The sequence below is a fragment of the Protopterus annectens genome, chromosome 1.part1, assembly GCF_019279795.1.
Source record: "Protopterus annectens isolate FY-2018-M chromosome 1.part1, PAN1.0, whole genome shotgun sequence".
Lineage (NCBI taxonomy): Eukaryota > Metazoa > Chordata > Ceratodontiformes > Protopteridae > Protopterus > Protopterus annectens.
Window position 1 is genome coordinate 292,591,471 of NC_056726.1, and position 15,690 is coordinate 292,607,160.

The 15,690-nt window shown below is 37.0% G+C and overlaps 1 protein-coding gene across 1 annotated transcript in view; it reads right to left on the reverse strand.

Annotated features, from left to right (window-relative positions):
* The window catches only part of LOC122814429 (cytoglobin-1-like), a 57,401-nt gene extending 43,440 nt beyond the window's left edge, over positions 1 to 13,961 (reverse strand). The window contains exon 1 of the mRNA XM_044087013.1: positions 13,867 to 13,961. Coding sequence (XP_043942948.1) covers positions 13,867 to 13,961 — 95 coding nt within the window. The remainder of the gene's footprint in view (positions 1 to 13,866) is intronic.
* Positions 13,962 to 15,690: the final 1,729 nt, after the last annotated feature.

Genomic DNA, 15,690 nt, shown 5'->3' on the forward strand with positions numbered 1-15,690 from the left:
ACATTTAGTGAAGACTTTAGAAAATTAAGGTCCATATTTGAAAACAACTGGCCGATATTAACAGACGACTCTAACATTAGAAAACAAATAGGTGAAAGACCCATTATTACCTACAGAAAGGGCATGAATTTTAAAGATATATTTAAGGAGAAACAGTTTATGAATAGTCATAGTACGTATGGTATGTTTAAGTGTGGGGCATGTGCATGGTGCCATAAAATACAAGTAACAAAATTTTATGGTACGAAATTCTACATGCCATATAAAAGGAAAATATAACCGCAACTGAAAAGCAATGATTTACTTAGCATCGTGTGACTCATGCCCAGCCTTTTACATAAAATGGAGAGGAAATTTAGTCAACGGATTTATGAACATGACTGTGCTATAAGAAAACGGAACTTAAATAATGCCTTAGTTAAACATGTTTGTGACAATTTAGAGCATCAGTTTAGATTTTTAGTCATTGATCAGGTTGAAATTAATGACAAAAAAAAAAAGCATTAGGGGCTACTATTAGAATCTAAGGAACTTAGATGGCAAATCTGTTTGCAGGCTGACAGTTGGCCGGGGATAAATGAGCGTAGCTCCATTACCCCAGTGCTAAGGTTAAAAACATTGGAGAGAAAAAAACTTTAGCACTTTATAGTCAGTATATTTTATACACAAGTTTTTAGTAATGGTTATTCAGTATTTTATTAAGCTTTTTCCATTAGAAAACACATATACACATATACAATTCTTTGGGTCTTATTGTGTATGTGGTACCTTTTGGGCAGGCTATGGTGGTGGGTGTATTGATTGATTTGTATTTCTTTCATCCAATGAATTAGAATTATTTGAGTATATAAGGAAGTGATGCAAAGAACATAGTGTCTGATGAAGTTTAATACTTTATTAAATGAAAGTGCTTACCAGTTATTTTATCAGTGTTTTTATCGCTTAAAAAAAGGATTTTATTGTTCCACTGCTTCCTTCGATCATTCTGGGAACACTGTTGGAGTGTGTCTGCGAGACTAGTTCACTACTTTGTTTTTTTATTTAGATTTTGTGTTTGTTTTCAAGTTTGGTGGTTTATGGCTTCTGGAAGTGCACTAGATTCTGCCCAGCTCTCCATTCTCAGTGGACAAGATGGCTTTGAGAAGAGCATTGGTAATTTAACAGCTTTAATAATGCAATGTAACCAACCGATGGTCTACCTATATGAATGGATTGGTTTAGCTGGAGAAATTCCTCCCATTGTGAATCAGCCACAGGGGGAGCCAGGAGATCAGTGTTTGACTTTAACTCTACACCATTTTGTCTTGCTGCTGCCTCACAACTCAACTTGCAGGAACCTTCCGGTCCTGCAGCTGGAAGTACACAGTCTGCGCCTGGACAAGGAATTGCTACTAATGATGTTCATATACAAGGAACTGCTTTTTCCAACAGGAGAGAAATTCCATTACTTAAAGGTTGGTTGGGCATTGTTTTTTTTCTTTATTCCAGGACAGGAATGGACTGGTTCCACCTTGGAGGGTAAGCTAAATGATTTTGACAATAAGTTGTTGAAATGTAAAAAACTGCACATTGAAAATGCATACCTGAGGGAGTGTATTCAGTGTAATATTTTTCCCAAGGGTTTAAGCATTTGGAAATACCCTACTGGCTTGTCTAATAATTCAGCTTTACATGTTGACCTGTTAAACATTTTTGACAGGTTTGGTATTCAATTGCTCAAATTGCTTATTAAATATAATTATAAAGAGGTAGAAATCCTCAGTAAAGACTTGACTGTTTTGGACAAAAACATAAGGGAAGATGCTTCTTATGAACAATTTAAGTACGAGCATCTGAGAATTTACAATAGCACAGAGCAATACATAGAAAAGTTAAAAGCTGGAAAAAAGAAAATTAACAGGGACTTAAATGAGTATGCGAATGGCTTAGCATACCCCAAGTCACCCAGCTTTCAGAACAAACATAGACATTATAATAAAAGGAAAAACTTTCCTGTAAACAATTATGACAATAACCAGGATTTGGGAAATGTGGCTGACTTAGAAGAACATGGAGCAACATCGGACTATGACAATGAATACCCAGGGCTAAGAAGATCAAAGAAAATTAGAAATAAGAATGACTCTAAAGACAGACAAGAGCAACAACTGGCGTTTCAAGGAGCAGTGTTTCAGGGAGCCAGACCAAGGAACAAAAACTGGAGGACATAAATTTTTTTCATCAGGTCGTTGACCACGACGGTGTGATTTTAAATTACCATGAAAGCCAATTTGGTGGATGTACCATCATTTTGAACGTGCAAAATGACTTTAAAGTTTATACTTTTTCTGATGTGCATGTTGATATTGATGTTGCAAACTTGTTATCCAGGGGCATGACATTTGTTCCAAACCATTCATTTAAGTTTACTGACATCATGATAGACTTAAAGTTGTATTTGAGAAAATTGAACCTTTCCTTATTGTATCAAAATAATGTCGACAATGGCCACACTAAGAACACATACGGGATTAGTTCGACTTTTAACCCATCCCTCCATCCTAGACTAGTCATGTATGAAAAATTATGTGAACTAGATTTAATGAAAGTGCATATATATAAAAGCAGGCTCTCAGACTGTAAGATGAAGCTTAACAAAAATGACTGGCAACTTTGTAAAGAATTTCTAAAAAGAAAAAATAAGAATTATGAAACCTGATAAGGGGGTTGTGGTAGTCATTATGAGTCTGGACATGTACAATAACAAAATGAATGAACTGTTAGAGACCGACACATATGAGGAGACTATACTTAATGAACTAAATGAAGCATATAGGAAGATCTATACTCAGTTAAGTGACATTTTCATCAAAAGAGGGATAGATATACACTTATACAACTATCTCAGCATTCTGACCCATAGAATACCAGTGTTTTTTGGAATCCCCAAAATCAATAAAAGTCTACACCATCTCCCTATGAGACCTTTAGTGGATGGGAGGGATTCAATAACCTCAGCCTGTGCACAATATTTAGATTTCGAATTAAAGAAAATACTAGAAGAAGAACTTCAGATTTGTAAGGACTCATGGACCTTTTTGTTTCTTTAAACAAAATGCAATACAGATAAACAGATATACTGGTGATCATAGATGTATCTGACCTTTACACAGTTATACCGCAGGATATTGGACTGCAGTGGGTCCACAAAATACTTATAGAACATAGGACCCTCCCATGATACTATTACCCTAATATTGGAGCTATTAGAGCTAGTACTTAGTAATAATTATATAACATTCAATAACAAGTACTGCCATGGGTTCACCTTGTGGTGGGGCATATGCCAATGCAGTCATGGCATATTGGGAAAAACATTTTGTTTTTCAGTCCTCCTACAATAACCACATTAGGACATACCATAGGTTCCAGGATGATATTTGCCTTACATGGAAGGGATCACTGGCTACACTTGAGCAATTCCTGGAATACATAAATAACACCACTTCATTCTTTAAATTTACTTCAAATGTGAACTTCAGTTTTATTAATTATTTGGATATTCACTTATTTAAGGATGAAGTGAAAGAGAAATGTCACCACAATTCACAGGAAAGAGACTTATTCTGTTTCTTTCACTACAGTAGTTCACATCCCCAGCATCATAAAAGGTCTGTAGTGAAGGGACAGTTAGTTAGGGCAGCTCGAATGGTCACCAGACAAGAAGATTTTATTCAGGAGTGTAACACTTTATGCTCGATGTTCCTCAAAAGAGCATACCCTGTAGAACTAATCAATGACTTGATTCAGGAAGTCACAAGGAAAAGAATGAATGGGCATTTTCGACCCATTCTGGGAGATGAACTTCACTCTACAGATGCAATAGTAGCAGAGGTTGTTTATTCTATGGTAGAGCCTGTTATAACTATAGACACGCAAAAGTATGGTACTAAACAAGTCTTCGATTTTTCAAGATCTTCAACCATTACATTTAGTGAAGACTTTAGAAAATTAAGGTCCATATTTGAAAAGAACTGGCCTATATTAACAGATGACTCTAACATTAGAAAACAAATAGGTGAAAGACCCGTTATTACTTATAGAAAGGGCATGAATTTTAAAGATATATTTAAGGAGAAACAGTTTATGAATAATCATAGTACGTATGGTATGTTTAAGTGTAGGACATGTGCATGGTGACATAAAATACAAGTAACAAAATGTAATGGTATGAAATTCTACATGCCATATAAAAGGAAAATATAATTGCAATTCAAAAGCAGTGATTTACTTAGCATTGTGTGACTCATGCCCAGCCTTTTACATAGGTAAAACAGAGAGGAAATTTAGTCAACGAATTTATGAATATGACTATGCTATAAGAAAACAGAACTTAAATAATGCCTTAGCTAAACATGTTTGTGAAAATTTAGAGCATCGGTTTCAATTTTTAGTCATTGATCAGGTTGAAATTAATGACAAAAAACCATGGGGCTACTTTTAGAATCTAAGGAACTTAGATGGCAAATCTTTTTGCAGGCCGACAGTTGACCGGGGATAAATGAGCATAGCTCCATTACCCCAGTGCTAAGGTTAAAAGCATTGGAGAGAAAAAAACTTTAGCACTTTATAGTCAGTCCCCAGGATTCACTAACCTTCCGTGTAACACTAACTTAGTCTTACACAGAAACTGCAGTCTAAGAGTAAGATGTCAGTGCACCATGCATATTCATGAGGGCATGCTGCCTCAACTCTAAGGCTAGCATGGAGTGTGCACGAGTGCAGGGGATGTGTTGGACTGCCGAGCAGTCCAAAAATCCACGCCCCTGCAAGTCTCTCAATTGGGAAATGTCAACTGACATGAGCGAGTTCGCTCAAATGTGTACATACCCAACACTACACTCCCCCACATTCTAAACCCCAGTACAATTATAAAATGTAAAACATTTATTTATTTTTTTAATTATTTCTGATATAGCTGCCCGTATTTGCGCTTGTTTGTGCGGGTTTGCCCATTGCTTAGCTACAGCTAGCAGTTTAGACATCGAAGAGGATAATAAGAAACTTATATGCAAATTAAGCAATTTTTAGTTATGCATGCTGGACTGGGATTTTAATGTAGTAGTAGTACTGGTAGCACTGGTAGCAACAGTAGAAGTAGTAGTAGTAATAATAAAAGTAGTACTGGTAGCAGCAGTAGTAGTAGTAGTAGTCATAGTATTGGTAGTAGTAGCAGCAGCAGCAGCAGTAGTAGTAGTGTCATGTGACTGTTAAGAAGTGATAAAAGAAAAATGTTATTCATGATTTTGTATAGAACAACGTCCATTCTGTTCATCATCATACCTAAGGACAGGCTGATATGCTATGTAGTGATAAAAGCTATGATTAAGTGTCAGTAATTATGCAACGTGTATTCAAGCAGTAACCCACAATTGTGTGATAGTATATCAGAATTTACCCATGGTTGGCATGGTTTGATCACAAGGATGAAGCCTGACTGATTAAACAAAGTCAACTGTGGGTAAATCCTGATACACCCACACCCACACCCAATAGTGGGTTATTACTATTATACAATTACATTATTTAAGAAAGAAATTGTGTACCTTTCTTAAATAATGTCTTTCTATAATGGCATTGCAGTGTTGTTTCACACTGCTTCCTTGTTCTTCTGCAGTTTATGATGTACTGCACATGTATTTGTGACTACGTTCCCACGCTTGCACAGTATATCAATGTTGTTGAAGACAAGCAACAGAGAAAAGAGAATTTTCATTTTTTTTTTGGTTGAAGAGTAGGAATGGAGAAAAGAGAATCTCTGTTGCTGCTTTTTGAGGCACAAATCTGGGTATTCTGTGAAGGTACAGTTGAGAGGTACGAGCTGTGTAGTGAGTTTTACAGACGGACAGTGCAGTAAAAGAAGGAAAATCAGGAATGTTTCTGTGTCTTTATTTTTAAGAACATACCTGATTTTTTCTTCTGCTTTACACAGTCTCTCCTTAGTATATTCCAATAGAAAAGATTGGACACTGAATGGTACTTTAGCAGATGGACTTTTTTTCCTATTGGTATGTGCTCGATTTACAATGGGCATGCTGGTTGAACTGTCCAATCAATGTGCTTGTTTCTGAATAACAATGACCTGTCATTATATAATTATCTGTATATGTTTGCTTATCTGTGTCTGATTACATTGTCTATGCACTTCTCTGCTTACGCATTTCTTTGACAATTCATTCTGTATGTACCTCATATGTGATGCTACTTGTTTTTCCTACGTCTTTCCTAAAAAGGAGGCATCTCCGTAAGTCTGTCTAGGTATCAAATTTTGTAAAGAGTGTTGTGGATCCTATTGAAGAAAAAACAAGCCACTTCTAGAAAAGGCACTGACTACATTTATGATCTGTAATTTATTCACAGTCTTTGCAGTTTTTTAATTAGAGCAAACATAGAATAATATTTAATATTAAGCTATTGTCATGATTTTGTATTTCATATTCAAATAAAGATATCCAGGAAAGGAAACTGCACATTTTAATGGACGTCCTAGTGCTGTGGAAGTACTTGCCTTCACCTTGTGCTATAGCCCATCAGATACATTATGTTATCTCTACATGATGCATGCCAAATGCCCTGAGCACTGTACTTAGATAAATACTGGATCATCAAGAAACATGCACTGGAGCATCAAAGTGGTAGCAAGTCTTCTGTATATCTGTTGTGTAAGGAAAGAAATTCATTCAGTAACAGAGGCCATGTAATTTTGCTAAGCTGGTTTCATAAAGCTCACTTTGACATAAATGAATCACCTGACATGTGACAGATTAATCTTAGCCAGCTTTGTATTCTTTTTGAAAGTGCGTTGAACTCTCACCAAGCTTAAGAATTACATGTGTCTTCTAAAACAGTAGGTCATTTGTCCTTGCTTGATGAATTTTATCCGGGACTAAAGTGCTCTCAGGTCAGAACTTCATTCCCTAGAGGCTAAGCTGTATGATACACTATTATCCAACACAGTCAGGTCTGAGTTCTCATCCTGGTATAGCTACCTATTTATAGACAGTGATACCAGCAAGAGGCTGTGAATGCAGTCTTTGTGGTGTAATTCAGCGATAACCCATGACTGGATGTGGGTATCATAGGATTTACCCACAGATATCATGGTTTGATCATGAGGGTGATGCCCAACTGATTAAACAAAGCCAACCATGTGTAAATCCTGCATTACCCAGACCCAGGAATGGATTATTGCTATTATATGATGATATTATTAAAAAAGTCTTACCTTTTCTAAATAATGTGATTGTAGAAAAGGACTTTAGTGCTCTTCTACAGGTTTCTGGCTGTTTGGAGCATCCAAGATATGTACTACACATGCTTTGTCTGTATGTGTGAATGCACAGTATGTTGTTGTCTCTGCCTTTTTTTCTTTGTCTAGATTTTGCAGAATATTCAGTTGCTTGCATCATATTACTGGACTGCTCTTCGTAAAAGATGTGGATTTCTGGCATATCAATCTGGACTGAAGTAACTAAATAATGACTGTTTTAAAAGGAAGATGTTGTGATGCATACCATGGAGATGATTGTAGGAGCACTCCCTGTATGGAAATGTGTGTGTGTTTTATTATTATTATTATTATTATGAGGAAAAGGGCAAAATATGCTGATAATTAAGGACATTCTGCAACAATGTGGACATTGAGGGGAATGGTTACCAGCAATATGATTAACTGTACTTCTTTTAAACATACTTCTTAACTATGTATAGTTTTGTAGAATGCCTTGATTTTTCTCATATTTAGCCCTTACCCTTGTAAAATATCTCACATATGTTGTCATAGAGTATATTATTCAGTGGACAAACTTCTTTCTGTTAGAATATGTTCAATTTACAATGTGAAAGCTGATTGGGCTGTCCAAGAAGACTGCTTGTTTTTGAATACAAATGAGCATGTATTGTATGGCATATATTACAATGGGAGGCATTAATGAAACCAGAATACACTGATGTAATTGTCAACCTCTCAGTGGAATTACAACTTGGAAACAAACCTAAACACACCTAAACATTGCTCTTCTGATTTTTTTGAAATTGCTACTGGCTAACATGTAAACTACACTTTCCAAAAAAAAAAATTACCATGCATCCATTTTCTAAATCACTTGCTCTAGTGAGGGCTACAGTGATAGCAAGCTGTATAAGCAGACTGGATTTCCCTATTACCAAAAACAGTCACCAGCTTATCCTGTGGGATTTCCAGGCATTTTCAGGCAAAATGAGAGCTACAATGCCCCCAGCATGTCATCAGTCTGCCCATGGACCTACTCCTAGTGGGCTGTACCTGGTACACCTTTCACAAAAAGTACCCAAAGTTCATCCTCACACAGATCTCAAAACACCTGAACTGATTCCTTTCAGCCTGGAGGAGTAAGGACTGTATTTTTAGGCCCTCCAGGACTGCCAGTCTGTCCATCATGTTATGTAGAGTGAGTCCAGCTACCCTGCAAAGTAGCTTCATTTCTGCCACTTATTTGCATGATCTCGTCCTTTCAGTCACTACCTAAAACACATGACCACAGGTAAGAATGAAAGTGTACACTGACAGGTGAATTGAGAGTCTTGACCTATGTCAGTTCTAACAGTCTAATATTATGCCTTCAGTACTATTACATATCTGCTGGGAAATCTTCTGATCCCCCTCTGTCTTCATTCATGAGTAAGACTGTAATATACTTAATCTTCTCCGTGTTGGGTAGCTGCTCCGACCCCAGATCTGCAAAGTGTAATCCACTAAAAATGATTTACAAATAAACAAAGCACACATCTCCCAGACTGCTTAAGTGCCCAGACTTGTTTGAACACCTCTTTCACGGTACAATACAATACTGAAAGCATCCAAACCCAGGAAAGTAAACAAATGTTTGAAGTCCTACATTCTCTGTGGTAACATACCTCACAACTTCTTTTCTCAAGAATTCTGGACAAAGCAAAAAATAATGGGGGCGAGAGGACAAAGTCCAAAATTCAGGGACAATTTTTTAAATATTACTCTAATTCATTTAAAAGTTAATTTAAAAGCAGGTTTTGCATTAACATGTATTTGTTTAACAATAAGAAGCAAGAATGTTTGGCATTATTTACTGACTGCAATATGCGTAATAATTTACCAGAAAAATTAAACGTTTTACCAGGGACAGGGCAAAAATATGATGATGCAAAATTAAGGGAGGTTGAGAAGCCTGGCAATACAGCATGCACTGTACAGCCATGTTTTCTTCTGGGACATATGTGAATTCACATTACTTAATAACAACATTAATAACTGCATACAAATAAATTACCTAGTCCAGACAACAGCAGTCTTGTTTGAAAAGAACAAGCAAACCTTCTAAAATAAGCCTCTAGTGTAATAACAGCAATCTATACTTAAGTGTTGGTAATGCAGGGGTTCAGCAGTTAGTACTTTTGTTTGGCCACATAGTCTGTTTTGTCATGAACAAATATACCAGCTTTGATGGAAAAATGTATTATCTATATCCGTCTATTAGAACCCAGCAATTTATTAGTTTTAAGTGACAGTTCAGATGGGGCAATTCAGTGGCAGAAAGACAACAAAGTCCAAAGGGGATATAATCTCCATCTGGTTTTAAATTATAATAGTCTGTGAAGTAATCACTTAAAAGGTTGTTTTTATCCTGCAACCAATTGATGGAGGTTATGGCCTTGATTATACAAGCTATCATTTTTGGGCAGGCCTAAGAGTGGCATTCTGGTTCAGCAATTACTGACAATCAGAAATAGTTATGTTTTTCTGATTTGGAAAGTTTCTGATACAAATAAAGACTTTGCATTCTTCAATTCCGTTTTGCATTTGGTTTAGCAAACGTGCAAATGCTAATTAGGTTGAATAGTTTTGCAGATGCCAAATTGAGAGTACTCTTTACTGAAACATGAGATTTTGTGGAACAATCCACATCTACAGACAAAGAAAAGGAATTGCTTCCACTTTATTATCAAAACTGACTTAGTCTTGTGGAATTTTCATCACTGATAATTGTTTCTTATGTTAATCTATTTCAATTGCAGTGTTGTTCAATACAGTATGTACAGAAAAGTTAGGAAAAAATGTTGTTCCATGTTTTTGCACAGGACATATCTATTCAAATTAGAACTGTTGTATAAAACTAGAAACAGCTGATTATGCTAGGGACTAGACTGAACTACTAGCCCAGATATTTTTAAAGCAAACAAATCATCATATTTCTCTTTCGTGTGCTTTTCATGAGTAGATGTCTTCCTCACTAGCCTTTAATTCTACTATATTTAGGGGAATATGTTTATTCCCCAAGTAAAATGTAGTGTTTGATTAAATAACTGAATGTGTCAGTTGTCAGACAGCCACTGTTAATAAAAGATCAGTTTAACACTATAAAATTGGATTAGAAGGAATTACTGTCAACATTCAAGACGTGGTTTGCTAGATTTCTAATACATCTCAGCTCATGCATATCCTCCAATGATCCATGAAATGCATTTTGCAGTATTAAGATACAAAATATGCAAAGTACTTTGTGCATAATTACTAAATCTGTTTCTTCTGTCTCATTATGTAATTAGCTGAGACTTCTCATACAGATAACACTAAGATCAGACATGCTGATGTCTTTTGTTTCATTGTCACTGAGACATTGCTGCTTCATTCTGCTCCCCTAGGAACCTTATGATATGTTAACCTGTGTCAAAGATGGAAATTTTAAGGAGATTAGTGCCTAATTTAAAGTCCCAGCACTCTAGTGTTGGCTCAAACTCATCACAGTCTCTAGGTTCTGGTGCTCACATTCAAATTCATTAAGCGGACCATCCCACACCATGCAGGTTATACTACTCTTGAAGTGCCCCATATGTGATGTTTTGCAACAAGCAACAGGCAATAATGTGCATGGAGCATAGAGTGAATCACGCCTAAGTATAACAATTTCGATATGCCACCTCAGCCTGAAGTTATTATTGGTGTGTTAGTCATGTTGATAGTGACTAGCAGTTTTTGCTTGCTTGCTCCAACAAACAAAATGTACTTAAAATACTGTTATCTCTTTGGTGATGCAAGACAGCTGTCAAGAAGATTATCATTTCTCTATACTTTATATTTTTATATTTCTGATACACTTCCTCTGTGGCTACTGTTTTTTTTTTCATAATATCTGCCTTGACCTGTAGTGCAGTCACTTAATAAGCTGTTAGCCTGTTACTCTCTACTTGGGGTATAGTTTCCATTTTTGTATTTGTATTGCATGCTAGTTATTGGCTCTTCTTTGCTCTAGTGCTCTGTCTGACCTTCTGCACATGCTCAAAAGTCTCCCATGCGCTTATCAACATACCTAAGAAGTACACAAAACTTTGGTGGTCTAAGTATTTATGCATCATTGAACTTGGCCATTTAAGTATTCTTTTAGCCAATGTTCCAGTTTCTGAAATGGTTTTGCATTCCAAGCTGATGTGTGGCCTTACAATTTCTGATCCCTAAAACAACTAATTGTTACTCCTGCTGTTCGCATTACCTGCCTCTGACAACATTTGCAGCATCGCACAAAAGCATGGTGGACAGTAACTTTTTAGGAGTACTGTACATTGTACTTATGCTTAATTATGGTTTGCAGATTTTCAACATCACATGTACTTTATATTTCATTGCTTGGAACTTTTCTCTTGGGTGCTGCTGCAAACCATACCTGTATCCTTGCTGTGTTGCTTATTGATAGAATATACCCCTAACACAAATATTTTCCTGGTCTCTGTCTTCATGTATACACTGACAATACAATTCTTTTCTACTCAAATAGGCATGTGTCTGGTGCATATTATAACTACCCTTCTGAGGTCTAATATTATGCATATTTTTAGCTACCCTTCTGAGCTCCAATATTATGCCTTCAGTACTAGTGTCATTGCTTACTGATAAAATGTACCCCAACACAAGTAAGATCCTAATTTTCAAAAAAGCAAATGCACATTATTTGACTAAAGGTACAGAATTCTCCTAGAAGGCCCAGACCTTGGCGTCTGTGCAGAGGATGGTTTAACAGAATACTGGTGGTTGCCTTTCAATACTTGGGTGTACTTTTGTGCCCTTAACTCTCTTTCAGCACATTCCTAGCAGTAACTACATATTAACAGCAACCTGAAAGTCTACTTCACTCTACTTATGCAAGACATTTACATTTTCTCTTCCATTGCTGCGGGGGAGAAGTGGTTCGGTGGTAACGCCATCTTAAGTGTTTCCAGGTCATCTGTACAGGGGCACTGAAAGCAAGCATGCAGACTACTTTATTTGCTTGCTTTTAGCATTTAGCCTCTAGCTAACACCACCAGTCTATTTCATCTCTAAAGAGTTACTCTCATATAAATGGAGACTATGGCATTCCACATCATGTTATACTTGACTGGTCTTTTCTCACATTCTACTTTTAAGTCTATATGACTTCCTGGGACTGAATTTCCTTTGCCACGGTCCTTGTCTATCCTTTCAACTACCCCTTGATGCACTCTTCTTCTTAAACATCAGGACAAAGTTATCTTCTTTCGCTGCTCTCAAGTTGTGGAGTTCCCTTCTTTGCAAATCATGTTCTATGTCTAATAATTTGCTTCCATAAAATTAAAAAAAAAAAAAGCAAGAAATATTTTTCCATCATGGAATTAATTTCATTTGCAGTCCTTCACCTCATTTTCTTCTTTTTCTATATCACTTCAAATGTTGTAGTTTCACCTTCATAGTGAAATTAGTGACACAACCAGATGTCCTGTTTCACAAGAAATTAATATTTTTACCATGTGCCGCTTCTAACATCTCGATGTGAATATTTTAACAATTTGTTCACTTTACATTCTTTGTTTGTTGTTTGCTGTTACCTAATTGTACATTTTCTTTTATTTTATTAAGTGCACTATACTATTTTTGCAGTATCACATAATATGAGAAATTCCTGTGACAATGGTGTCACATGGTTTTATAGGCAGCATCTGGGGCTGGCGTATATACTTCCTTGTTAGTCCAATGATCAGAAAATGACTATTATGGATATTTGCTAGGATGATAAATAGTTCACAGGCTTATAGGCAAGGCAACCATAAAAAGTGATGTTGCAGTAGGACTTGGTACTTAATACAAATAGTTCAGTTCAGCAAATACCTAAGACAGTTCAGCATTATGTAGAGCAATATAATTTGAGTTCCTCATCAACAGAAGAAGCAGGGTTATGCAGTCTAAATACACAAGATAATGCAAAATTGATCATGATAACTGACTTTCTTATTGGAGTAGCAAGAGTGTGAAGCCATAACAAGTTTTTATAATTCTTCTGCATCTAAGAAAACAAGTAACATGAACTAATTTAGTTCATCAGCAGAAGGAAAATCTAAGACTGGGATCTAAAACTCAGCCATTTCCCACTGTCATACTGGTCATTCAATAAAAGACCAAAATGGTTCTTATTCTAAAAATTACTGATGCATTTCTTCTTATATCCTGTATCATGACTTCTTTTGAATGATATAGGCAACAAATGATATAACTTATACTGGAATTCTGGAAAGGTTCAAGTATCATAACTGACTTTCAACCAGTTCCAGGACAGTGCAACCACTGTGGCTTGAGATACAATGCTGTAAAATTGCTGGGGCTAAATAACACAGAAAAAAAAAATTGTTGAAACTCTGGACCCTGCTTAAAATGTTTAGTTATAATGTGTAGTTGGAAAGAGCATCCCATGGCACATGACATAAGACATCTCTCTCACACACACACACACACACACACACACACACACACACACACACACACACACACACACACACACACACACACACACACACACATTTTGCCCTTACCTAGCAAGCACAGTCGCTCCATTGTCCTCAGCATTTGCATAGAGCTTTGCCCAGGCACCACGGGCACTCTGGATCTCAGCATCAGACAAGGCCATAGCTTAGTTAAACAGAAGGCTATTGATAAGACCAGTAGAAGGTGCTTGATTCTTACTTCTGCAAACTGTGCTGCCTTCTGGCAAATGTAGATATTTATACCCATCGGATTAACTATTCTTAATGTGTTCTTTGTTGGCACACTGCAAATGCATTTGTTTAATACACAGTAATCACTTGTAATCATTGAAAAGGAAGTAGACTTCAGTGACAAACTTGTTTGCCAAGTTCTTAACAATGTACTATTTCTCTGATGTGGCTAATACCCAATGCTGTCATGTGCTGGCATAAGGAAATAATGATCAAACTTCAAGATTAAGCTCAGAAACAAGGTCTGTGTGCACACCACTAATTTACGTTGTCTGGTAGAAGTATGCACTGTACTGGCATACTGGATGTGGCAACTCTTGTGAAAACAGTGTCATTATTTTGGGTGCTGAGTCAAAGGAAGAGGAAAATACTTAGACCCTTTTACCCAACTATGTTCTTAACTACTTGTCCTGATGAGGGTATGGTGACAGCAAAATTAGCAGATTAGCCCAGACTTCCCTGTCTCCAGCAATAGCAGACAACTCATCCTAGGTAAGCTCTGGTATACTGAAATATATAATCCCTCCAGCATGTCCTGGGTTTATCCTGAGGCCTCATACAAGTGAGCCATGAAAGGCCATAAAGGTATTCTCACTATGTGTCTAAACCAGTTCAACTGATTCCTCTTAGCTTAGAGCAACAGTGAGAATACTCCATGATCCTTCCAGATTACTGAATTCTTCAGATCATCATACTGTGTGAGACACCCAGCCTGTGAAGGAATCTCATTTCTGTTGCTTGTATACTTGACTTCATGCTTTCTATCATAGGTTCATAGGTACTTACTAGACTATTGGTCTGTGAGAAACTTAAGATGTCTAGACTTACATTCCCATGGTAGTTTTCAGCCCTTATATTTTGCATATGAATAACCCTGTCAACTCACACCTCCAAAGCTGACAACTATGATAAATTGACTAACAATCTCTGACCATCATTGTTTGACTCAGTTCTTCCTTCAGCAGCACAGTCCTGTACAATAACTGCAGTACTGCAGCTGATGCACCCGATTGATGGTCACTGTCCCAATCTCCTCTACCAGGGTACTAAAATTTCCTGGTTTGCTAGTAGGAAGTATCCCTTCCCTTCTTAAATTCACCATTGAAAAAGGGTATTAATCATGACACCCCCTAGCATTTGCCAGTGCCTTCAGCATTTCTGGCCAAATCTCATCCACGCCCACAGTCCAGCCACAGCAGAACTGTTTAGTGACCACAGTGCTCTCTTCTACAAAAACAGATCCAGTCCCTCTGGTTGCTTCTAGCACAGTCTTCTTATAGGAGGGCACATCTACCAGGTTCAGGAGTTCTTCAAGGAGTTCCTTCTCATCTGCCAACATTGCCCCCATTCAAGGTCACTTTATTTTTGCCCCTCCTGAAAACACCATGGACAATGTCCTGCTTCATCCTCTTGAGGCAGCGGATGTTTTTTTCAGAATTTATTTGAGGCCTTCCAAAAGTCATACCACATAACCTTTGACTCATGTCTTCTCATTAGTGACTGACACAGCTGCTGTCTTCCCAGACTTTCAGAATCTACTGAATATATGCAGAAACTCTCCCGTCAGTTTCATGGAAGTCCCTTTTATTTAACTTGGCAGCTTCCCTCATTCCTGATGTCCATCAGTAGGTCCCAGAGTTG